This window comes from Cydia pomonella, chromosome 10 (genome assembly GCF_033807575.1).
Source record: "Cydia pomonella isolate Wapato2018A chromosome 10, ilCydPomo1, whole genome shotgun sequence".
Taxonomy (NCBI): Eukaryota; Metazoa; Arthropoda; class Insecta; order Lepidoptera; family Tortricidae; genus Cydia; species Cydia pomonella.
This window is the reverse complement of record NC_084712.1, coordinates 16,147,143-16,173,700: the sequence shown is the minus strand read 5'-3', so window position 1 is coordinate 16,173,700 and position 26,558 is coordinate 16,147,143. Positions and strand designations below refer to the sequence as shown.

General features: G+C 35.2%; 2 protein-coding genes across 2 annotated transcripts; one reads left to right on the top strand and one right to left on the bottom strand.

Moving 5' to 3' along the window:
• The first annotated feature begins 1,564 nt into the window (after positions 1 to 1,564).
• On the top strand, positions 1,565 to 12,472 carry LOC133522270 (glutaminyl-peptide cyclotransferase-like). Its single transcript, XM_061857542.1, has 5 exons — positions 1,565 to 1,867; positions 2,356 to 2,686; positions 3,050 to 3,282; positions 5,910 to 6,135; positions 11,578 to 12,472. The coding sequence occupies exons 1-5, from the start codon at positions 1,778 to 1,780 to the stop codon at positions 11,727 to 11,729; spliced, it is 1,032 nt and encodes a 343-aa protein (XP_061713526.1). The 5' UTR covers positions 1,565 to 1,777; the 3' UTR covers positions 11,730 to 12,472.
• Positions 12,473 to 15,340: 2,868 nt separating this feature from the next.
• LOC133522262 (uncharacterized) lies at positions 15,341 to 26,424 on the bottom strand. The gene is made up of 6 exons (XM_061857532.1): positions 24,776 to 26,424; positions 23,539 to 23,678; positions 22,954 to 23,125; positions 20,753 to 20,925; positions 17,883 to 18,071; positions 15,341 to 17,490 (listed from the first exon to the last, which is right to left on the bottom strand). Exons 2-6 carry the CDS (start codon positions 23,662 to 23,664, stop codon positions 16,780 to 16,782), a joined length of 1,371 nt encoding a protein of 456 aa, XP_061713516.1. The 5' UTR covers positions 23,665 to 23,678; positions 24,776 to 26,424; the 3' UTR covers positions 15,341 to 16,779.
• Between the last annotated feature and the right edge of the window lie 134 nt (positions 26,425 to 26,558).

The following is a 26,558-nucleotide window of genomic DNA, read 5'->3' as shown; positions in this document are numbered from 1 at the left end:
GCTTAAAACTATATTTAAAACAGAAATATTTCGCGGTCTTTTGTGATTTTGTAAAGATCGGACACAAGAGTGTAAAACACCAAACGACAAGTCGATACAAGTTACATAACCTCTCAGAATAGTTAAGTTTACGATGGCAACTGATAAACAGCACATTCGGCACTGCATTTTATACGAATTCCAACATGGAAAAAATGCTTCTCAAGCGCGGGAATCAATTTGTAGTGTTCTTGGTGACGACATTGTATCTTATGAAACATGTAATTATTGGTACAAACGTTTTAGAAGTGGTAATTTCGATCTTAGTGACCAGCCGCGTCCTGGGCAGCCTCTAAAGTTTGAAGATGCGGAATTGCAAGGTTTACTAGATGAGGACTCAACCCAAACGCAAAAAGAGCTTGTAGCTCAATTAGGAGTCACCCAAACAGCTATTTCCAAGCGTTTGCATCAAATGGGAAAAATTCATAAGCTTGGACGTTGGGTCCCACATGTGTTGACCGAACACAACCTAGGTCAACGTATGAACACGTGTCTTTCACTGCTTGCCCGACAACAAAAAAAAGACTTCTTGTGGAAAATTGTGACGGGTGATGAGAAATATATTTTTTACGAGAATCCCAAACGTAAAAAGTCGTGGGTAGATCCCGGGCAACCCTCTACATCGACGCCGAAACCGGACAGCCATTTGAAGAAAGTTCTTTTGTGTATCTGGTGGGACATGAAGGGTGTGCTTTATTATGAACTACTGGAAACTGGTCAGACCGTGACAGCGGAACGCTACAGTCGACAATTGAACAAATTGAGCGAACAGCTGGATCAGAAAAGGCCATTTACTGGGCAAGGAAGCCGGCAAGTCATACTGCTGCATGACAACGCTCGACCTCACGTTGCTCGCGCGACTCAAAAGACCCTCTTGGATTTGGGATGGGAAGTTCTCCCGCACGCGGCATATTCGCCAGACTTGGCCCCATCTGATTTTCATTTGTTCCGGTCAATGCAGCACGACTTAAAGGATAAACAGTTCAAAACGCTGGATGATGTGCGTAAATTCGTCGATGACTTTATCGCCTCGAAACCTGCAAGTTTCTTTCGCGACGGCATCCGTATGCTGCCTGATAGATGGCGCAAGGTCATAGAGCACGATGGACAATATGTACAAGATTAAGTTCATTGTTCCTATTTTTTTATAATTAAAAAAAACTATTTAAGAATCTGTAAAAATTAAGTCATACTCCCAACCCAATATTATACTTATTTAGTGTTTATATAGGAATTATGTATCGCACATAATCTTGTTTTTTTTTTGTTCTCACGGCACGGCACCCACCATAGATATAATTATATATTATTAATATTATTATGTAGCACCCACCTTGACGCATATCTGTTTCGCCCTATGGTTGACTGGTAGATAATGCCTAGGTTAAGTCCGCCCGTTGTACTTTTTTATGTGCGCTAAAGTTTAAAATAAAAAATGCCTCAGTGTTAATAATTTCAAATTAATACCAACTATGTAAAGAAATGGTAGATGATAAATTTATTAACTGGTATTACAAAATTTGACATTTGATTTGTAGAGGGGGTCGGGAGGACGAGAGGTAGAGGAGGGCCGGAGGTTTGAATGAAGCCTGTAGCTGTAGTGTAGTGTAGTTTTAGGGAGTGAGTGAGTGAATATCACGGAGGGCGGCGGATTGGCTGTGATTTTGTGACATATGTTCAGTTAGGTGCAAATTAAAAACAATCAGTTTCACACGTACACGTCCGGAGTCCAGACAACATGTCGCGATTTTTCACGTATATCGCTTCCGCGGTGCTTTGTTTTAGCCTAGTTAATACTAACAATGCTCTTAAATTTTATCAGGAAAAGGTAAGTTTGATTAGTATCTGAATGAAAACTTTTTGTTTATTGTTAAGTTTAACATAAAGAGTTCACAAGGTCAGGGTAGCATAAGGAAATGTAAAGTTTAACTGTAATAATTTGACCTTTACTTTCGCCAGTCTAATATCCGAGAAGTGTTGAATTACCTGATATGACCTGTTGCTATTAATTTCTGATTAATTTGGTAGCATTCACTATTTACTATAAAGTTTCTAAATATTTAAATACCTAAATAAAAGTTTTCATTACTTTTTTTTATGGTACAGATAAAAAGCCTATTTTGAAGTAAACTAGTGAATCCCATTATTTTTTAAGGTTCATAGGTGTCCATTCAAATTTAGGTAACCTCTTGTTAGGCTAAATATTTATTGCTAAAGTTACTTCTCTCAACTAAGTAAATAATTTTAACACTTAGAAGTCATTTAAGTTTAAGTTGAATTTAGGATGTCTGTTTAAAAAAAATCCTTTTTTTGAAGAACTTCCATGAAGCCCAAGAACTAACAGACCAGGACATTAAGAACATAGCTGCCATGTCAGACATAACACATTTTAGAACAGTGCTAGACAAGATCATGATCCCTAGAGTAGTTGCAACACCCAACCATGGCAAAGTGAACAAATTCATCAAGAAAGAGATGTCAAGTCTAGGTTGGAATGTAACAGAAGATGCATTTGATGATCAAACGCCAGTATTTGGCACATTGCGGTTTAAGAATATAATTGCCACATTGAATCCAAATGCAGACAGATATTTGGTGCTAGCATGCCATTATGATAGTAAATATACAAGGGAACATGTGTTTATTGGTAAGTTTTTTATTTAATTTTACTTGACTGATTATGAGTATAGTTGTCTGTTTCTTTAAAAATAAATTTTATATGTTATTCAAAGTTTTGTCTATTAATGGACATGAAAAAAAAACATGATTCAAGCTTCATTGCCTATTTAAAGTTTTAAAAATACTGAATAAGAAAACAAAAGATAATGTTATTGGGTGGTCCTTTTTGCCACATAATATCTAAGTGTGCCCTATAAAGGCTTAGTTTAATTATTCACATTAAAAAACAATATATTTCCCTATTGCTTGTTGTGCCAATATCTTATTATTGTTATAGGCATTTTGCAGCAACTTTTATTTTTTAATTCTACCAAATACAATTTACCAACAGGTGCCACAGATTCCGCTGTACCATGTGCCATGATGATAAATCTAGCCAAAGTGATGGGCCCCAAGCTAGAGAAGTTAAAACGGGCAAACCTGAGCCTGATGTTCATATTCTTTGATGGAGAGGAAGCATTCCGGCAGTGGGGGCCTACAGACTCCATCTATGGCGCTCGGCATTTGGCCAAGCAGTGGCATGGGATGTCTTATAAGGATGGTGCTAATCATTTGCAGAGGATGGTGAGTTAAAAAAAAATTGCATATGCTCAGGGGAATTTTTTTTTTAAAGCTCGGAGCTTCCACCAGTCATGTCAAAGAAAATGCTAATTTCTAGTACCTAGCTGGTCACTAAATTGCCTTTTATTCAGCTAACAGCTAAGGTTTTCCTTCTACTGCGACATGGCTGTGTCCCTTGCTGATGTATGATAGTATCCGACTTTTCCTAAGTGTATAAATTAGAAAGAGTCAAACATATACAGTCAGGAGTACAAGATGGTAAGTGGGCAAAGAATTTAAGATTCACTGAACAAAACTTTATTGTTAAAGAGAATAAGAGTGTGTGTTGATAATTCTGAATAACTCGCCCGTTTAGCTAGTTTTGCTATGTTACACAAGTTTCTATAATATAAATAATTCCATTACCATCTCATTCCATATATGCATTGTAGATTTACCTATAGTTTTTAAGATGTTTGTCTATTCTATTCCCTCTGTAATACGTTTATTTAATTCGCTGTACATTTTTTCTAACCTTGAAACTATGTCGTGTATGCTTCCGAACAGTACTAATCGATTTGCATTCAGTTTGTGTCCCCTTTGTAATATAAATCAGTGTTTATATTATTGTACCTTCATTCATACCCGGTTCAAATTCAAACAGATATCCTTTTTAAATACTATAGGTGCTTCGGCTTCCTCTAATCGTAAAGTGGGAATGTTTTTTTTTCGCTTTAACCCTATAGTGCGGGGTATTGTCGCACAGATCTTTCAAAACGAATGGGGGTTTTGAAGAACCATACATACATACATAAACTAGGCAGAGACAAACAGGTTTCCAGCTCATCGCCTACAACACATTTTTTGTTAAAGTGATTTTTTTAGGAAATAATCGTTACGAAAGGAAAAAGAATGTCCCCCTATTACTCTAACTTTTGATCCGTGGGTCCAAGGATATTATGAAAAATAAAATCATGAGCTTTCATTGAAAATTATAGCGAACATGATCGGTTCGGTTAAGCAGTCTTTGATTTTCGCAGTCTTTCCGTCTTGGTAAAGTTACTCCATTTTGCTTGTTATGTACATAATATCAACTAATATTCCCCGTTCTGCCTATTGTGACAGACGGGTAACTGCGGAACCCTACATTGAGCATGGTCCGACATCATTTAGACTCATCTTTTTTTTTTAATACAATAAAAACTCACGAATTACGATTCTAACTTAGTTTAACATGGTATGACTGATTCAATTTACTTACACTAATGTATTTTTCACCACACCGGCTGATAAAGGATCTCTTGGTACTTCAAAAACTAATGAGAAAGTTGCAGTTTATCCACATGTGTGGCAAACATAAAATAATCTAATGCAAATATGGAGTTATTTCCTTATGTAGGTTGATGGTAGAATTGACTTTTAAATGTTGATTTTGAATAATAAATATTTAATAGGTACACATTTATTTTGATTTATTTGGTTTGATTTTGTTTGATTTTTTACAATTTTTATTATCATTGCGCTGGTGTGGTGAAAAATGTCGTGTTTCACTCGATGGCTAAGTTTTTTTAACTCTTATGTCTTAAATATCTTGCAATGCTCAAGATTCAATTTTGGAACCACTCTCTACGCTCGTGGTTCAATTTTGGGGTCTTTCACTTGCACGGGTATCAATATTAGCACGAGGGCTTAAACAACAACTTTGCCTCCTTGTAAAACAAATAACTATTGTGATTGTGACCGTACTCATAACCCCTCTAGTGTTGCGGGTGCAACACCAGGAGGGTTTATGCAATTAATAGGTATATTACTGTAGATTTTTTTTTAATATATACAAGGAAACACCATTTTTGAGTTAAGTATACATATTTAAGTAGGTATTTCCAATGTAGTTCTTATTATATGTATTACCCTTTTGACATGTAAAATTTCTAATTTTATCAATAACAGAAAATGAATATGAATATGTTGAATTGTAATACATAATAACAGGCAACATTTTAATCTTACGTGTGTGTACAACGGCCACAACATCATGCAGAATCGAGGTATTTAACGTACCTAAGGCAATTCAGACTAAAATTAAGTACATGTAAATTATATGTATTTGTTAAAAGTCAGTCTCCTGGTGCCTTTAGCTATTATTACTAAGCCTCTAGCTACATTACAAAGTTGGTCATTTGTGAGGAAAAAAGCGGTAAGTCTTATCCCGTAATTCACCTAGCTTTGAAGTAGCGTGGTTTTGATTAGATTTAGATGTAAGACTAATCATATTTCACTGTAATGCGAATCTGATTCTCCTTTTATCGATTGGTATAAATTGGACGGACTAGTATATAGTTTTTGTACGATTCGTTCGTATCGTTCATTTTATTGTTAATGACTTATAAACATTAGGTAAGCATAATTACATTGTGTTGCGAGCGTGAAACAAATTAACAAATAAACTTTTTTTAACATAACTATGTGCTCTCACTACTCAGGTGAAAAGTGCCACACGAGGCAAAGTTTTTTACAACTCTTGCCTTAGAGTTCCTCGCAGCAAAAACTAACTTTGCTCTTCAGTTGCCCAAAAACTATTGTAAGCTGAGTAGAATAATGTCAAGAAACTTTTTCTTAGAATTATCAATTGAATGTTCTTTTGTTTCCAGGACGTTCTAGTGCTTCTAGACCTCCTAGGCGCCCCAGACCCAGTGTTCTACAGCTACTTCCAGTCTACAGAGAAGTGGTACGTGAGGCTGGCGAGCGCAGAACAGCGGCTAGCGGAGTTGGACCAGCTCGGAGGCTACACTAAGGGCAGGGCCGAGCAGACATACTTCAGACTGTCGAGCTCAAGGTCTTTTGTGGAAGATGATCATATCCCGTTCTTGAGGAGAAGTAAGTAGATTCTTTGGTACGGCAGTTTTTTAAAAGTTGTATTAAAATATCTAGCGTATCTAATGTAGGTTGGAAATGTGAAGGACACGCATAGTTTACGATGCCTTTCGGATAACATCAATTGACATCCTGCTGAGAGAGACATGTGCCTTAATTGGTCAATACATAAAAGCTGTTATTAAGTACAAGGTTGATTAAAAAAGATCCCCGCAACCCTGTACTTTTGCAAATGATACGTATGGTATCAAACGTCGCTTTATCTTAATTGACGGTCACGGTTATATGAACTAAGGAACTTATATAGTGAGTTAAATTAAGCAATTACTCCGTACTGTAATTATAATTGCCCACAAGGTAACAAACCTTAAGACTACTGAGCAGTATTGCCCTACACAGTGGACATAATTTTTCAACCGTTGATGCAAACAATGGGTTAAATTATTTAAAATGGCGTTTAGATAGAAAACTGACGTTTGCGAGCTTTAATTGATACCGATATTAATATACTTTTTTCACTGAGCTTTTTCTTGCATATGTACTACTTATATATAGTTATAAAAAGCGCTTTTAAGTTCGAATCATGAGGGGGAGCGATATATTTAAGTACTTATTTTCAATAAATTTTGGAGAGTAGGAGACCCTGTTATTGGCCCCTATGAATCCTATTCTTTTAATACCGGGTGGGAAATAAAGGAAACAAAATAAATTCGCAATAGATCCGGTTTTAATTTGATTTAAAATTAATTTTTAACAAGCAGAAACGTCTGTGAACGATGCTATTAAGCTAAGAATAAATTTAAAAGTGGAAATTTACTGCCTTGGGTGAGACTTGGACTCAAGACCTCAAACAAATTTCAAAATTTTTAAATGTGTTCAAAACACGAAAGTTTTAATTTTAGGTAGGTATAATCCTTTTATTGTCAGAGAGTCACCAATTTCCCTTTCTTACATAAATACACTTTAAAGGATATTTTAAACGAATTATATTACGTTAATATGATCAGTATAAAACAAGCTTTCAAATCATGGCAATTTTTTTTTATTAAAAGATTTGTATTACGTTTTATCAGTCAAAACCTTTGTGACCTAACTAAGTGTAAAATACTACAAATCAAATTCAAATGAACGCTATTATATATTTATCATTCAAAATCATTTCTTAAAAGTCAATTCCATCTGCCAAAATCAGGAAACACATTAAAATTTACATTTAATTAATTACTTTGCCACTCTTGTGGATAAAATGCAACTTTCTCGTCCGGATTTGAAGTATCGAGCTGGTGTGGCGAAAAAGACTTTCTTATGTAATTTTATAAAATTACAATACTCGTGGATCCAATCTTGTGAGAGATTATCAGATCAGTACCTGCTTTGTCGTAATTTTATCTTATCAGTTATCTGTGATGTCCACGTCTCGCCATTTCTCACGTAATAAATTACCGTACTGCCTGATAGTTAAGTACCTAATATCAAAGAAAATTTGAAATAGAGGTGGATTGTCAAAGAAAATTTTGTAGTCACAGTAAATTTACTCCCATCTCTCGACACATGATTAAAACTATGGACATCGTTTCGAGCAATAAACGCCATAACCTTTGGCCTATGCTCTATTAGATGGCGCCACATTTTGGTATTTATCATTTAACATATCAGTGAAAGACTAAGGATCAAAGTCAAATGGCGTTCTAAAAGTTTTAAGAACGTGTCGAAAGATGGCAGTAAATTTACTGTGGCTACAAAGTTTTCTTTGACAATCCACCTCTATTTCAAATTCTCTTTGCTAATATAAACGTAATTATAAAAAGTTTTACCGTTTTTTATGGTAATTTAATTCTTATAATTCCCATAAAAAATGTTTACGGTGATTTAGATAATGGCTATTGTTATAGTCATTGGAAAAATTATAAAACTTTTATATATTTAAATATTTTAAATAAAAATGTTTTTTTTTTGTTATCGCGGTAGTTAATAAGCCTATAGGTATTATTTTGAATAAAGCTTTCTTTCTTTACTTATGTTGATAGTGTGACAAACTAAGTTTATCACGTGACAAACTTTAAGTCTGTAAGTAGAGTAACACACATGGTAATTACAATAATAAGTCTTCTTCTTCGCGTTGTCCCTGCATTTTGCCACGGCTCATGGGAGAGCCTGGGGTCCGCTTGACAACTAATCCCAAGATTTGGCGCAGGCACTAGTTTTTACGAAAGCGACTGCCATCTGCCCTTCCAACCCAGAGCGTAAACTATAGGCCTTGTTGGGATTAGTCCGATTTCCTCACGATGTTTTCCTTTACCGAAAAGCGACTGGTAAATATCAAATGAAGTACCGAAAAACTTATTAGTACGAGCCGAGGTTTGAATTACAATAATAAGTAGCTAGTTAAAATACCTAATTAAAGAGATAGCGTTTCGTAATAAAAGGCACGTGTAGGTAAGTGTATGTTGACTTTATGCATTGTACGTGTAGATATAGGAACGTATGTAGGTATCTAATTGATTTGATTGTGCTACCTCTCCGCAATTTGACTGTTTAAAGTATTAATTTAAGATGTTGTGATAATATTTATCATAGTAAATTATGATTGGCTCCGGTGTCTGAGCGTGACAGTGTCTGTATATAGCGATGTCCCGCTGGCACACCGGAGCGACGTGCTAATCCGTATGAATGTGAAAACGAGAATGTGTGTGATGGAGTTTACATTCTATCATAACTGGTAAATATTTGAGAATTCGGGATTATGGTGTCAGGGCATGCTAAAGACCCAGATTCGATTCCTGCATTCAAGGCCTTAGTCACTTTTTCTTTCGTATATTCCACTTTAACAGCTTTATTCACCATGAACTTCAGACGTGTACACGTAGGTGTAAATGTGTTGACATTGACTGCATGAGTAAAGTCCCAATCCCTTCACTCGATGAAAATAATACCTAATTGCCGTTTATGGACCAAATTTCCCATACACGATAAGTACTCATAGCTTATCAACTGTGGAAAGAAAGCGATTGGCAAAATTCGTCATGTACCATTTACGTACGAATAACATTTTGTTCGAGATTTTTTTTCTTAGAAACTTCGGTAGCCATTTAAGTATAAAAGTTTGAAGTGTGCACAGTTCGCTTATCTATTCGTATAATTTTCTGAACGAATCAATGTTTTTAGCTTGGTCGTAATATTATGATGAAACTAATCATTGTTTTCAATTAGATAAGGTTGTTGAGTGTATCAACGACATTACACGGATATTTAATAATCTAAGCAATTTAACATAAGACCATCACTATTTATTTAGAATTATCTTTTTTTTTTGTCGGTCATGCTTACTGTAATACACTCATACCTGTATTAACCTTTCGCGTCCGGCTGGTTTTAGCACTGATCATTGCATCCTTACAGTGAACTTATAATGTTAATATGTTGGATGTTATTCATGTTTAGAACAGCCAACATTTTACAGTAACATACGAAAGGTTAGGCAAACCTACGAGGACAACATTAAAAAAAAATAGGCACTTAAAAATGTATATTAAATAGGCACTTGCCTCAAAAAGGCGAACTGGGATATATAGAGTCGCCGGCAAGCTTCGTTCGTTCGTTCTCACTTTAAAACTACGCATTGGATTGTAATGAAACTTTGTATATCTAAATTAGTTCATATTGCACTCCACCTTATAAAACAAACGAAATAGAGAAAAAAGCGGCCAAGTGCGAGTCGGACTCGCCCATGAAGGGTTCCGTACCATTTATGACGTATTAAAAAAAAACTACTTACTAAATCTCGTTCAAACCAATTTTCGGTGGAAGTTTGCATGGTAATGTATCTCATATATTTTTTTTAGATTTTTCATTCTGTTATTTTAGAAGTTACAAGGGGGGGGGGGGGGGGGGGGGTGTACACATTTTTAGGGTTCCGTAGCCAAATGGCAAAAAACGGAACCCTTATAGATTCGTCATGTCCGTCTGTCTGTCCGATTCTGTCACAGCCACTTTTTTCCGAAAGTATAAAAGCTATACTGTTCAAACTTGGTAAGTAGATGTATTCTATGAACCGCATTATTTCACTTTGAAAGTGTCTCTCGTGCAAACTATTCAGTTTAGAAAAAAATGATATTAGGAACCTAAATGTCATTTTTGAAGACCTATCCATAGATACCCCACACGTATGGGTTTGATGAAAAAATTTTTTTTTTTTTAATTTTATGACGTATTAAAAAAAGAACTACTTACTAGATCTCGTTCATACCAATTTTCGGTGGAAGTTTGCATGGTAATGTATATCATATATTTTTTTAGATTTTTCATTCTGTTATTTTAGAAGTTACGGGGGGGGGGGACATTTTTTCACTTTGGACGTGTCTCTCGCGCAAACTATTCAGTTTAGAAAAAAATGATATTAGAAACCTAAATATCATTTTTGAAGACCTATCCATAGATACCCCACACGTATGGGTTTGATGAAAAAATTTTTTTTTTTAATTTTATGACGTATTAAAAAAAACTACTTACTAGATCTCGTTCAAACCAATTTTCGGTGGAAGTTTGCATGGCAATGTATATCATATATCTTTCATTCTGTTATTTTAGAAGTTACGTACGGGGGGGGGGGGGGGGACACATTTTACCACTTTGGAAGTGTCTCTCGCGCAAACTATTCAGCTTAGAAAAAATTATATTAGAAACCTCAATATCATTTTTAAAGACCTATCCATAGACACCCATCGTATCTCCATAGATACGTATGGGTTTGATGAAAAAAGATTTTTTGATTTTCAGTTCTAAGTATGGGGAGCCCCCAAAATTTATTGGTTTTTTTTTCTATTTTTGTGTAAAAATCTTAATGCGGTTCATAGAATACATCTACTTACCAAGTTTGAACGGTATAGCTCTTATAGTTTCGGAAAAAAGTGGCTGTGACATAATCGGACAGACAGACGGACATGACGAATCTATAAGGGTTCCGTTTTTTGCCATTTGGCTACGGAACCCTAAAAACAAGTTTTGTATGAAAATCTTAAATTGCTGTATTTTTTTAACTATGGTATCTGAGGCTACATAAACTAATTACAGTCTTATATACCTTATCCTATTGGAAGTAAAAAGTTACGGAGCAATCTAGCTAGTCGTTTTAAAAATCGATCTCAGTAACTACGTTTGTATGGAGAACCGAGCTTGCCCTTAAATATCGTAACTATACGAGGTAAGACTTGTTCCACCGACCTTAGAGTAGCCAGTTGCCACCTACTTAAATATTGTGTGCAAATAATACTTATCTCTTTGTAGCGCAAAAATAGCCATGGTAGTAAGTTCAAGCCTCATTGACGCTCGATAATTGAGCAATTATATATAAAAATGCAAACAGAAAGGTCACAAATTATGTTGTTTCTAACCTATGTACATTACGTAAAAAAAGGGTTAATAACACATTGTTAACTGTGTTTCCAGACGTGGACTGTCTCCACATAATCCCGTCCCCGTTCCCGGACGTGTGGCACACGGCCGGCGACGACGCCTCGGCGCTGGACTTCAACACCATTGAGAACCTCAACAAGATCATGCGAGTGTTTGTGACGGAATACCTGCACACGCAGGCCTAGCTGTACAACCGATGGCGGCTTTGGAGGGTTATAGTTACTTAATGAGTTACATTCCGAATCAGACATGTTTATGATGTTTCCGTTTGACGGTATTCGATGTTATTGTCCTTTAGAAAGGACATCATTGTTGAACCAAGCAAAAAATATTCTAAAAATTTAGCCCATGTGAATTTTAATAGGTACTTATCATCAGCACATGCAATTCTAATGGATAATGCTACCTTAACCGCAGACTTGGCAAGGTACTCGTTATTTTACATGTTCCAGCAGTTTCCAAAACTAGACATACCTATAAATCCAATGTATCGTCAGGTGACACGAAAACACACTTTACAATTTAGTTGCAAAAAATAATCCAAAATCAACCTTGTGTTATTACTGTTACGGTTCACTATGTCTCTGAACTTGTTGTAGTAATTATAAATTGTTGGTTGTCACCTAACGGTATGATATTATTCTCCTTTATAAAGGGCATATTTTTTGGAGCATAACCAAATATCTATAGATTTTAAAGACATCGAGACTCTTACCAGTGTTTGTATCAGAGGACAAGCAGGCAAAGGCATAGAGCAGGCAGGCATGGCAGGTCCTGGTTACTTAGTGTTCTACATTCCGAATTATAATTATATAACAATATAAATGTTTGTGAGTTTGACTACCGGATGTCTACGCTTGGCTGTGTACGATATTATGCACTTTTAAAAGGATTTTATAATAATTTATCTGCTTATGGTGTCAGAAAAAAAAATTTATATATGTAAATAAATTTTGTCAATGGATTTTTCGCAGTAATATGAACATTATGCATGTTTGTTGTATTCTACTTATAGGATCAACGTCAATTTTATGTCGTCTGACGTAAAATATCTTGACATCGATTGATAAACTTATGTTACAGCTGAGCTGACTTTATTTATACAATTCCCTAATTTAAAGAAAATAGAAAAGAAATAAGTACTTGGAAAGTTACTTTATTTGAGTTTATGCAAAATATGGTCTAAAATGGTCGCAGGTGTGATTTTTACGATCATGTAATTTATTTTTTATTTTAAGGACTTAATTGGTGCTTATTTTTTTATATATTTATTTACAGTTTTGCCTTTTTTGTAGTTAGACAATTTAGATGTAGGATGAATCGTCACAAATGTGATTAGTTATTACTAAGAAAAGTTAATATGATATTATACTTGCTTAAAATGTGACAAATTACTGCGGTTTATTAGTTAGGTTAGGTTAGATGAAATGAATTGAACGCGGCGGGTGCCAACAACTCGAATTAAGTATTTGAAAAAAATTGAGTACCTGCGATATAAATATATTCTCAAACGCCACCTCGTCGCTTACGGGCCGCCTGACTGCTAAGAGGACATTGCATTACGAAGATCGGAATGGCGATCCAGTGTTCATGAGAAAGTAGATAAATTTGGGCAGCAGCGTCTGAAAGCCCTAGATGCTAACTATGCTAAGCGTCATATCTGCAAGACGCGATCTAAGCTCTCTTAAACGTACACCCGCAACTGGACAACTCCATTGCGCATCATGTGACCGCATAAAGTTTGGTTTTGTAAGACACATGGCATTTCATAATCCGGATTAGAATTGTTGATGGAGTCGCCATTGCCGGATACGGCAAGGAAGATTGACTGTATTGTAACACGCAATAGTAAACTTTATAAGAATTTGTTAAGGTTCTTTTTATATTGTACCTTTTGTCGGCTATGGCCGACTGTGGCGGTTAAAAGGTAAAAAAACCTTTCTAGTTGTTGGCGCCCACCCCGTATACATAATGAAGTTTGCTTTAAATACATGTGGCTTATGTGAAATCAAAGCTTTGTATGCATTACGATTTAAAAAGCTTAATGTACAATTATAGTATGCATAGTTGGTATTCTATCTACCAAGCGTTTAAGTATTCTACATAATTATTATATGGTTTAATATATTGTTCCTAGAAGGTTGTGTGAATGAGTGGAAGATATTTTTATCTATGGTATTTTCTGAGATTTTATAACTCTTGATATTTAAAAATATTTACGAATATTATTAGACTAATTTATTAAAGTTTTTAGCCTAATATTAGTTGGGTTAAGGTATTTAAAGATGTGTCTTTGTTAATTAATATTTTATTCAAATCCATTTCCACATTTACAAAAGTACCTACTTAATTTAAAGAACAGATCTTATTTTAAAATATTGTTTAAGTACTAGATTTTCTAGTCTAAGTTTAAACCAGTGTCCAAAATATGGTTGGCTGTACATAAACTGGGTAGTTTCACAAATAATGCCATAGAAACTAAAAACAACAAGATATTTCAAAATAAGATCTTTCTCTATGTGTCGAAATATTTGTATTAGGGTAAAAGATTCTATTATGGACTCACAATTTTTTTCTCAACAATAAATGTGACAGTCAAAAAGTGTCCATAATAGGTTAGTTTATCCACTCTATGTTATAAAATCAATACTGCGAACTGACTGACAACATTTAGCCATTACTTACATTTTGTGCTTGAAAATCCGGTATTACTTATCTTTGATAAGTCTTTTCGAAAAAATGACAGTTATTTAGACTACCTACTAATGTACTTAGTGCTTACAGGAACTCAGCACAGTTAATTGATACAATAAACATCAACAAGAAAGATCTACATTAACGCCAGGTAACAACCAAAACTCACTAATTGCAAACAAGCTCGCCCACCGAGAGTTCCGTACTTTTTAGTATTTGTTGTTATACCGGAAACAAATATGTAGATCTGTGAAAATTTCAACTGTCTACGACTTCAACTATCACGGTTCTGGTGACAGACGGACGGACAGCGGAGTCTTAGTAATAGGGTCCCGTAGCGACCTAAAAAATAATCATCCTTGTTTTATTACTAGTACGGTTCACTGTGCCTCTGAACTTGTGGCAGTCATTGTCATTACGAAATATCCATAGATTTTAACATCATCGAGACATACCTAGGTTATATTCTTAATTTGTGGTAGTAATTAGTGAGTTTTGGTTGTCACCAAACGAAATATTCAACCCTACGTTGGTATACGGTTGAATATCAAATCAGGCAGGTGTGAACGAGAATATTTTAGAAACACTATACAGCTTCCTCATTTACTTTCGTCGGGATTGTAGGTCTAGCACATTTAACTGCGCGAATAGTCGCTCGCGAGAAGATCCACTATCATTTTCTAATTAGTGTCATAAAACTGAGGATGCTGTTTTTTTGTGAATAGATTGTTAGTTGTGCTAGTACTAAGGCAGTTGTCCGACCGTCCACAATTTGTTTTTGCGAGCAATTTTTTCTGATAACGCTGCATATCGCCGGCTGTGTCGAACGAAACAGATTAACGTTTAATGCATCTCTTATCCACACAGGCTCCATCCCTTACGTGAGAAAATGCTCGATGGCTGGTCGCTTTGGTCGGACAGTTTGCCTAAGAGTTGTCTCCATTTTTAGTTTCCAGATTTTAACTAGTGATAATTTTCTAAGCTTACTTAAATGCAGTTTAATAAAAAGTAATGTTCACAAGAACTACAGCCTTACATTCTGGATTAAAGTTTCAAACATGATTGGATTATAAAGTAATGTCATTGGAAATGAAATAAATCATATGATTAAATTCTGATTTTATTTATTTTGAAATACCTAATAGACGGTAAAAACGAACTGTAGTTATGTTTATACAAAAAGTTTGAACGAAATTCATTTTTGTAATAAATAACACTTTTCTTCTAGTAAATATACATTAAGACTACTATAAAAATACAAAATAAAAATATTTTAACATATTTCAAGACAGCTAGGTTCAAACAACACTAACCAAACACTTGACTTTGACTTGGGAATGACCGAAACACTTCGTTCATTCGTCCATTTGCCTCTATGGATAGAATATGCAAGAGCGATAGAGAATCCACTACTCTGGCAAGCCAAATGTCAATCAATGTAAATCAATTCATCGCATTCTAACCTTTAGAACGTTAGCATAAATAGTGAGACTGGCAGAGGGCCTACCGGGAACCACGTTCGACGTGTTGCCTCTCTGTCGCACTCGTAAATTCGTACGTGTGACAGGGAGGCAACACGTCGAACGTGGTTCGCGGTAGGCCCTCTGATATCCTGTAACTGCCGCATTTGGCCAACCAGACACTAAAGCGTTTTACGCAAAGCTTAAAAAAATGCACTTTTTCAAAACTTTGACAAGTCTGATAACTGCAACATCTATATAGGTGTGCAGGAGACGTAATGAGAAATCCTCACTTGACTTTTTTATCTTTAATAATAATATTTGTTGTAGTCTACGCCAGCCCTATTAGGCTTGTCTGCTTACCACACCGAAAGATTTTAGACTTAGAAAAACTTGACACGAAACGTATTACCAACGATGACATTAAAGCGCTGGGTAGAGTTGAGTCTGAGTCTATATCTTCCATAAACACTATAGTTTGCCTCGACTTCAAGTTCTTAACCCTTTTCCAGGCCACACCAATCTAAAAGGTTTTCCCAAAAAAGCCAAATATATACCAATTAATCCAGCTTTGATGATTCATTTGAAGACAAGTAACATTTCCTGAAAGTGTAATCTAATTTGAACCTTAAATCGGAATACTAAAGTTGAAATTATAATGGCGCGTATGTGGTCGATAAATAGTACTATGCCTGGAAAAGGGTTAATCATCACTTGATTTCTATATCTGTATTTCTAGTCCCGTCTCAGATTCTACACGTAGTTATCGTAGTTCACGTAGTTGATAGTAAGTTTTAAAATAATTCCCAATTCATAGTTAGTCTCGCGTGTACTAAAGTCAGACTACAAATGGTTTCATAAAAAATGTTGACTAATTATTAGTTACACAGAAATTCCATGATTTTGTCTTTTGTATAGTACAATACATACATGTTCTAATTAGTATAGATGTTTCAGTTGACTAACTTTTAACCAACAGAAATTCACCGTGCTCAATAATGCACCTATATAAACAATCAGTTCATATTCTCTTACTTTTTAAAATGCAAACATCTGACATCTATCGGTTAAACATACTTATTCAGAATATGCTATCTAAAAGCGACCCCTTAAACTTATTTAAAGTCTTCTCTTCCAATTCAGTTAGTTTAGTTTCAAGATCTTTCTTCGATTCATTATTAACTAATTGTATTGTCGCATCCTTATTTTCTTCTAAATTGGGTACTTCTATCTTATTATTACTTACACTTATAACTTCTGCATCATTCTCTGTACTCACATTTACACTATTATTAGCCTTTCCTGTATCCGAATCACTTTCCGTAACCCTAACATCAATATTCCCATAAGTTTCTTCATTACTTTTATCATTTTCATTATTAACTATATCATTTATCGCATCCTGGTAGTCAGCGGTGCACACGTCTGTATTCTCCTCTGTAAGAATAACCTTATCACCATTCAATCTTTCATTCCTAACTATTTCTTTAAAATTCTCTGTATCGGATTTTATCATTGCTTGGAAATCCATGAATTCTTCAACACCTTCTCCTGTTATCGGCTTTTCGTTTTTTATAAAGCTTTCGACGTCCATTTCTTTATCTTTGTAGTAGTCCTTAGATGTGATAGTGGAGTTCCTCTCTGTAGGTTCGGTTCTCGGGATTTTGGCCGCCTGGTTGGACTCTGCCTCTATTCTGGCTTTGGACCGCTTTATTTTCGTTCCAGTTGCGTCTTTGTTTTTCCGTGATATCCGCGGTGGCTCAAATACTATCGGTACGGGAGGTGCTTGTGTCTGAAAATGGAAGAAATACACTTTAATTTTGTATTAAATTAGTAAAATAAATATTGGTATTGGGAATTTATACAGCACTAAGAAGAACCCTCTGCTACTGAAACTATTGATCGATACTGAAATGTGCAAAATTATTCACTAGTAGCATATAAAGAGGAGTTTTTACGGTTACCCAATTTAAAATAAACAATAATAATAATTCAGCCTAAATACGTCCCACAGCTGGGCACAGCCCTTCTCTCATGTGCGAGGACTTGAGCCATAGTACCCACGCTGGCTCAATGCGCAATTGGGGACTTCACATAGGTACATATTAACAAAGTTTTTACCAAAACAGAGTCATCCTAATCCCCCATACAGTCAAAATACTATAAATGAATCTCGTTACATACCTCTGGTTTCTTAAACGGCGTGAAATTCTTGCTTCTAAATACAATTCCTTCAAACAAAAACTCGAGTAAATAAGCTTTTTTGTCGAAATCCGCGGGACTATTTTTATGTCCTGTGACTTGCTTGATGTCGAACTCGGGTTCTTTGGGGAACATCCATCGGTGTATTGAAGCAAACGTGTTCAAATTTTCCTGTAACAATAATATAAACAATTTAGCGGAACATTAATGATTCGTAACATGGAGCGACATCTGTAAATATGCCTTGAGGTACTCTTCTGAATTAATTATTTTAGCCTCAGAGCGCAACCCTCCCCTGGAGCTCAAATTTTTTATACAGCGTGTGCCCTACTGCGGCGTCTGCGCCCTCCCCCCTACGCCTACACCCCATAGCTCCGCCCTTGTTAATTTCCTTAATTGTTTTTTTATTTATGATCTCTATAGTGCAAGTAAAATCTACTTATTTTTGTTAACGTAACATAAAAATGCATTGAAATCTCAAAATTTCAACAAAAAATTGGCATTTTAGGTATCATTACATTTTTGGTATTCATATGTAACCGCGACCGGCAAATCGTCACACTTTGTTGCGTCCCCTAAGGACGCCTTGTCAGTTGTCGGATTATTCGTATAAAGATACAAGCAAATCTCGTCCTTATGGCAAGCGAAAAAGTGGGACGTTTTGCTGGCCGCGGTCACATATTATTATTTTATGTGCCTGATCATATTTTAATAGAAATCCATAAAGGATGTTTAATGTTTATAATTGTATTCAACCTCAAACTACTCTTTTACTACAATAACCACTTTCCTCATTTCCAGCCCCACATATCTATATTCGTTGATTCGGGCTGCAAGTCTCAAAACTGATTTCAAAATTGTAGATTCTTAAAATTGCATATAAAAACCTTATACAGAAAATTTTGAAAGTTTTATTTTAAAAAATATCGTTCAGCTCTCGGGGTATTTGGGATGAGCATAATGTACTTAGTCTGGTCATAAGTTGTGTCACAATTGTTACTGATAAAAAACTTATAGGCACAGAACCTTTATTATTAATATACAACGGTTGAAATCTTATTTAATGCTGAAATACATACTATATAATGTAACGTAATATACTGTCTCACTTTTGCAGAATTCCATAGTCCGCGCGCGGTGCGTTTGTATAAAGATAACCTACTTCCCCGCTCTTTGTCTATCGCTACCGCTATCATAATTCTATGTAAAATTCGGAAAAAATTAATAAAAAAAACAAGCAAAAAATACGCGACCTGTTCAAGGTGATTTTGATCCCTATTTATTTCATTTTTCTTACAGACTCGCCGGAGAACTAAATGCTGGTTGGAAGATAAAATAACGTTCTAATAAAGTAGGTTCATAAAAATAAACAATTGTAAGTACCTATTTTATTAATGTGACACTGATTTTTACTTCCTTTTGTGAAGTACAGTTATTCACAATCCAGCCGCGTACGAGGGTTGCTACTTATATATCCGGAAACAAAAAAACAAACAAACGTACACGGCTGAAAATGGTTTTATTGTTTTTCAAAGTGATTGATGATCTATGCACTTTTGCATTCGTGTGAACCAATTTTTGAAGCACTTCTGCCACTCCGCCTGAGGTACCTCCATAACGTGTTGTTTGAATGCGTCGACAGCATCTTCAGCGGTCGAAAATCGTTGACCGCGTAATTTATTTTTTATATTGGGAAATAAATAAAAATCATTGGGTGCCAAGTCAGGGCTGTACGGCGGAATGACCCGTTAATTCCACATTTTGACCTTCCAAAAATAGAGTTGTTTCGCGTGACGTATGACAGCTGGCATTGTCATGATGAAGAATGATTCTTCGTCGCTGGTTAGTTTTACGAATTTGTTCAAATACTTCTGGTAAGCAAATGGTCGTGTACCAATCTGAATTAACCGTTTTACGGTTTTCTAGTGGCACTGTAGCTACATGGCCATTAATACCGAAGAAGCAGGCCACCATTTGTTTCAATGTACTTTTTGCACGAGTAACTTTCGTAGGGTTCGGCTCATTTTGAAACACCCATACTGTTGCTTCGTTTCGGGATCGTATGCATAGACCCAGGATTCGTCACCTGTATAGATGTTATAAACGGCCTTTGAGTCACCACGGTTATATATTTTTTACATTTTATTGCACCATTCGACGCGAGCATCTTTTTGCTCCTTAGTTAAGTTGTGCGGTATCCAACGCGAACAATTTTTTTTTACAGATAAATGATCATGTAATATGCTATTAATGCTAGTCATAGAAATACCCAGTGTCGCCTCTATCTTGCGGTACGTAACATGTCGGTCGTCCATTATAAGTTTTCGCACAGCCTCAATATTTTGTGGTTTCGGGCGACCTGCCTTAACTTCGTCCGTAAGCATACTACGTCCACGATTGAACTCGCTAAACCAGTGATACACTGTAGTTTTAGATGGAGCTTCATCACCAAAAGTTGAAGTTAGTTGATCTATGCACTGTTGTTGCGTTAAACCACGCCGAAAATCATAATAAATCATATCACGAATATTTTCACGAGTGAGTTCCATTCTTGCAGCGAGATGACATTTAAAACCCGTCCAAAACAAAACACTAGCGTTAATAAGAAAGAAAAAATATACCGGCCAGTACTCAAAAAAGTTCAAATTTTACCATGGAGGTTAAATATACTATTTAAGAAGATTGTAATCCCGGTTTCCGGATATATAAATAGCAGCCCTAGTATTTGCGTCTATCGACGATCCCAAAGTAAACAAATAGTAAATAATTTCCAAATTTCCAATTGCTCTCAGATGCTGTCGCGTCCCATTTAGATAGTTTCCCATTGTCCCACATTGTTCTACAGTACATACCTTCATATCTTCATTAGTGAGATATATCTTGAAGTCGGCCTGCAGTTCCCTCGGCAGATCATCGTCGACCACGACGACGGACCAGGTGCGGCGGCAGAGCGACGGCAGCTGCTGCCGAGTGTTCACGAAGATGGACTTCTTCACGTAGGGGTTAGAGGACTCGAAGATTACGTCTGGAATTCAATAAAACCATTGGTAACTTTCTACGGAAAATAACTTAATTACAAAATTGGTTTTAATTTTAATCTATATATATAAATGCACGTGTCCTGACTGATTGACTGACTCATCAACGCAGAGCCGAAACTACAAATGCTAGAAAGTTGAAATTTACACACTAGGTTGCATTTATAAAGTGTACAAAAGCTAAGAAGCGATTTTGAGAAATTCAACCCCTAAAGGGGTTAAAAAGGGGATGAAAGTTTGTATGGGGGTCAAACATTTTTTTTAGATAATATATATAAAAAAAAATATATTGGTTATTATCACAATGACGTTAATTAGAATAACGGTGTCTTTTAGAAATTAACTGAATTTATGCTCATTAATGAAACTAACAGAGTTAAAAAAAAGTTTTATTTTTTACATATTTATAGTAGGTTTAAGAGTATATTATTATTATTTGTCAAATTTCATAGTTCTAGGTCGACGGGAAGTATCGTATAAATTTTAATTCCCTTGAGTCTCAAAATTTACGTTTTTTTTACGGCATAAACGGCCGCGTCTTTTTTTACGTTAACTTAGAAGTTTTATTTTTTCCAACTTAAAGGGGTTGTAGACCTGAGTCTATGGTTTTAATTCAACTCGATGTCTCCACACGTTCCCTATATGGTCTTGACAGACAGGCAGATGAACAACAAAGCGATCCTATAAGGGTTGCGTTTTTCCTTTTGTTTTGAGGTACGGAACACTAAAAACACAGTGTATTTATAAACTTTATAGGGATGTAACGTTTATGGATTTGGCCGACTAATCGGCGCTCGGATACTAAATATTACCATAAGTAGCCCCGATAGTAAAATTAAATTATTAGGATATCATTATGTCATCGCTTGTATTTGGGTTTCACAGAACTGGCTTTAGGACCTGTTTAAGTCCAAAGAATTTTTATTAATAAATTTGACCACTGTTAAAATAGACAGTCGTCATTGACATTTATATCGGAACCAATATGGCGCTCATGAATATCTGGAACTCGACGATATTTTCAAGATGTTAAGAGTTAAGTCCAAAGAATTTTTATTAGTAAAGTTGCCCACTGTTAAAATATACAGTCGTCATTGAAATTTATATCGGAACATTCGGAACCAATATGGCGCTCATGAATATCTAGAACTCTACGATATTTTCAAGATGTTAAGGGTGCATCTTCAAAATGTTTTTTAGTGTTTTAAGCATCACTCTGTAAAGTACTGATATTTTGATCATTATTGGTCTATCTGCTTCTTCACTAGTTAAAACCTTTGTGACAGAACTTATCTATCGTACCTATCTTTATACGATATGCACCTATGTAGCTTAGAATAAATTTAAAAGTGGAAAAATTACTGTCTTGGGTGAGACTTGAACTCACGGCCTCTGGATCGATACTCCAGCGCTCTGCCATCTAAGCCACCAAGACCTCATCCCTAGGAAGCAAATTTTTCCACCATATGGGTCTAGGGGACCCTAGCGACATCTACCGTAAGAACGTTACACTTCTTGGACGGCTACCGGAGTTCCAAGTCATATTGGAAATTCACCAGTAACGATGTGCTACCCATACTAAATTATTTTTTAACAAGCAAAAACGTCTGCAAACGATGCTATATAAATATTGAATATTTAGAATCAGATTTTGACGAATAGGTAAATTGAAAGAACCGAATTCTCTGTAAGCATAAGCAATGTTTTGACATTATACGAGCTATAGAAAATAAGCATAAAATATTTTTGAAAGATAAATAAGAAAGTCCAATACAAAATGATAATATTTTATTTCTGTTAGCTATACATTTTTGATTGGTATAAAATACTCTATGCTACTGTACGTCTATTAATCCGATCGTAAAATTCCGACTAACACGATCTCATGCGTATGTGTAAACTGAGGGTCTACCACGAGAACCAATTCCCCACCACACCAATCAAAAACCAATCTTGCATATTCGACCAGAGAGATAACGAAATATCGATTTTCTTGGCAAAGCCCTTTTACTGACCTTCCGTGGTGGCCCAGGTGTGGAAGTGGTGTCGCCAGTGTTGTAGCTCTGTCGCACGGCATAGCACCAATGCGGGCGACGGCAGTACCTGCCGCAGCGCCTGCAGAAACAGCACTGCCACCACTGTCTTCCCGTAACCACTGGGATCGTTGAGAATCAAACCACCCATTTTCTAAAAAATGATTAGATTATAATAAAAATAAGCGTAAACTTCATGTGATACAATGCTAAGTCAAATTTGAAAAATAGACTTTGATAGGTATGCATATTTAATAGGGAATTCAAACCAGTTATAACCAAACCAAAACTGAATGTGTACTCATGTACTCATTTCCTAACACACATATTTCAGTGATTTCTTGATTTTTAAGATTTCTAAAATTTTTGACTATAAGCCAAAACCGGTTTTAACCTTTTTAAGTTATTATCTTAGTTTTAGATTTTTTTTGTCATAACCAATTGAATAACTAGTTATGGAATTTGACATACCTTAGTATGTAAAAAAATATGTTTAAATTTGAGCATCACTTAACAAACATGGGTTTTAGGATATTCTATAGTCATCAGCCTACTCTTAACCTTTACCTTTTTATATTGGGCATAGAGCAGCCGGAGAGCATCAACCTGATGCTGCATTAGCTGGTGATGGTCCACATAGATGTTGTCCGGCTTTGAGAGGTACAGCCGCTCCTTTATCTTAATGTCAGTCATTGTCAATTAATTATCTGTAAGTTGAAACAATTTATTAAAACCATGTTTTTCTTCTTATCTTAGGCCCTGACTTGGCTGTAAACCAATTTTCCTACAAAGATATACTGTATAGTGCATACAGTATCAAAACCTTACCAACAAGTCAGGAATGGACTTAGAAAGTTAAACTATGTTAATATAATGTGGGTACTTAAGTTTTGGCACTTACTGTACACTATTGGGAAGATTGTGATACTTTATTTTATTGAAGTGTTTGCTTATAATGTTTATAGAGTCTGTTTGTAATTTTAGATTCTGGAATGCATTTGATTTATTAGAATTCAAGAAACATTGTTACACAAACAGCCATGTTATCTAACAGATTTGACCAAAAGTAACAATAGCCCCAAGTTAAAACATATTTTTCTAAGTATGTGTGAGATGTTAGTTTATGCTGGTTCAAGGACACATAGTTGTTTTGTACATACAATAGATAAATATTTAGATATGCCATGAGATAGTAAGCAACAAGGTAAAGGTCATGTACCAAGTAGCAAATCCACACTCAATTTGATGAACATGATTGCATGAAAATCACTAAGGAATCAACTTAATATTTTAAAACAATGTTTAGTAATAATTATTAACTACTCACAACTCACAACAATGTTTAAATGGAGTAATTTTTCTAATCAGATTTTTAGATACTTTAATCAACTAACTTTTTTTACAGATACACTTTGATTTCAGGGACTCAATCAAGTACAGTTGTGGGGCAGCTTACTAACATTGATTTCTTATTGAATGGGTGTTGGTTGTGTGTAGGCGGGAAGTCTGTCAAGAAAAATGTTCCAACTTCTACTCATACTGTTTTGTTACATTAGATAAAATTTGATGACTGTGAAAAAAAATTTCATTAACAACGTCAATAACATGCTTGGAGTCTGTTAGTAAATATTTCTGTCACATGTTGCAGTAAAATAATATAAAAATATATTATTTTCCAATCATAATTTTAATAACACTTCAGTATGGAGCTACACTGCTGAAGTAATGATTATAGTAGTTCAATAAACTCATTTAGGTAAATCGCAATCACGACTAGTAATTAACCTAAATGTTCATAACTTACTGTTGAGGTATACCGAGAAATCTTCGGCGATTTACGACGGCATATTCTGATTCAGTCTGTTCAATATTGACAGCGTCATAATCAGAATATACAGCATTTCTAAGTAAAACAACGCTACAAATACAGAGACACTGGTTTTGTGCACTTCTAGGTCCTCGAACTCCTGCATGATATGCCTGTTACGGTAAACATGATCCCAAAACATGGAAACCGATTTTACTATATATATTCACGCGCAGAACACACTCGTAGGAGTCGAAACTTCGCTTATAACTAAAGTTGTAAAAACATTTTGCATTAATTTGCTATGTATGTAAATGAATTCATTTACAAGGTGAGAAACACGTCGGTTTCCGATTATTCCTCAAATCACATATACTATACTATACTTCCAAGTTGAAAGGACTCGAAGGATTTGACTTTTAGCGCTAGTGTTGCAAGTATGGAGCCGTGTTGAAAATAGACCACCACGACTTTTTAATTTGGTTATATTTTTTTCAAGTGACAGTTGCCAGCTGATTTGTACCAGTGCTAAAAATAAAGATTCTCATCTTTATATAAGGGCTGTACTCACTTACGGTTAGCAACCGTAGCGGCAAATCGCGTGTTTATTTTATTTATTTAAACTTTACACATAGGTAGGATTAAATATTATATTAAAATTCAAATATTAATTACATAATTCAATAAAAAGTTAACAACGCTCGGAACTTGCTCTGAGGATGTTGCCAAAAAGTCATATTATGGAAATGTGTTTCCGCTGCTAACATACGGTGTTATTTTCTGGGGGAACTCGGTAGACATTCACAGTACATTTATCCTTCAAAAACATGTTTGCGTACAATATACCGCATGCATACTGAACAATCCTTACGTAATGTGTTTAGAGAAAAGCGGTTTCTTACTCTTACTGGAATATACATTCTAGAACTTTGCCTCTTTATAAAAAATAATGACGCCTATTTTAGGAAAAAACCTCGCAGAGAGATAATATCAGAGATTAGTACAAATTTAATCTTGTATGTCCAAAATCAAATAACTCAATATTTTACAGAAGTACATTCAATACTGCAATACGTGTTTTTAACGCCCTGCCAATTGAAGTAAAAATATTAGAGGGGAATCGTTTTAAATTTAAGTTAAAAAACGGGTTGATTGAAAATGTATTTTACAACCTAAATGAGTTTTATCTGGAATTACCAGTTTGATAATAATAAGTTAGTCACTAAGCTAGTATAGTTAGTAGTTTTAAGATCACATATATTGTATGCTCGAAACGGGCAGCTGTTGGTTCGATATCTCCTGTATATGACATCTTATGTACACAGTTAACAATGAATAAATACTTTACGAGAATAATAAAATGTATAATAACGAGATAATAGTATCATATCACATCACATCTATGCACTTTAAGAGTTTCCTGTAAAATACACCATTCTATCAGCAAAAATATCATTTGACTCCAATATGATGCGGTTAAGGCAACTCGGTGTTTACAGCTTTGTTACAGTTGCTATTCTAACGCCCTTTTCAATCTTACAAACCAATTCTTACAATACCCAAAATACGTTAGCGCGTTTATTCACATTCTTGCTTCCCACGTCCCCTCTCATGCGCATACAATAACTATACTCAAACACATCCAACTTGTCATTATAAAAACATAATGCGCGCTTCGCGCCTACATTGTTTTAAAATATAAATACAATACACCTATTATTGTATTTATATTGGTGTTTGTCTAGTCTGCTGATTCTAGTTGTCTCCAATTTTCTTAAGG

What these genes read in the sequence shown, in the direction of transcription:
- LOC133522270 (XM_061857542.1), top strand. Translation starts at nt 1,778, where the DNA reads ATGTCGCGATTTTTCACGTATATCGCTTCCGCGGTGCTTTGTTTTAGC. An exon ending in AAGGGAACATGTGTTTATTG is followed by an intron (nt 2,687 to 3,049) that starts GTAAGTTTTTTA and finishes ATTTACCAACAG; the next exon opens with GTGCCACAGATTCCGCTGTA. An exon ending in TATCCCGTTCTTGAGGAGAA is followed by an intron (nt 6,136 to 11,577) that starts GTAAGTAGATTC and finishes CTGTGTTTCCAG; the next exon opens with ACGTGGACTGTCTCCACATA.
- LOC133522262 (XM_061857532.1), bottom strand. Translation starts at nt 23,664, where the DNA reads ATGACTGACATTAAGATAAAGGAGCGGCTGTACCTCTCAAAGCCGGAC. An exon ending in TCTATGCCCAATATAAAAAG is followed by an intron (nt 23,126 to 23,538) that starts GTAAAGGTTAAG and finishes ATCATTTTTTAG; the next exon opens with AAAATGGGTGGTTTGATTCT. An exon ending in TCACTAATGAAGATATGAAG is followed by an intron (nt 18,072 to 20,752) that starts GTATGTACTGTA and finishes TTATTGTTACAG; the next exon opens with GAAAATTTGAACACGTTTGC.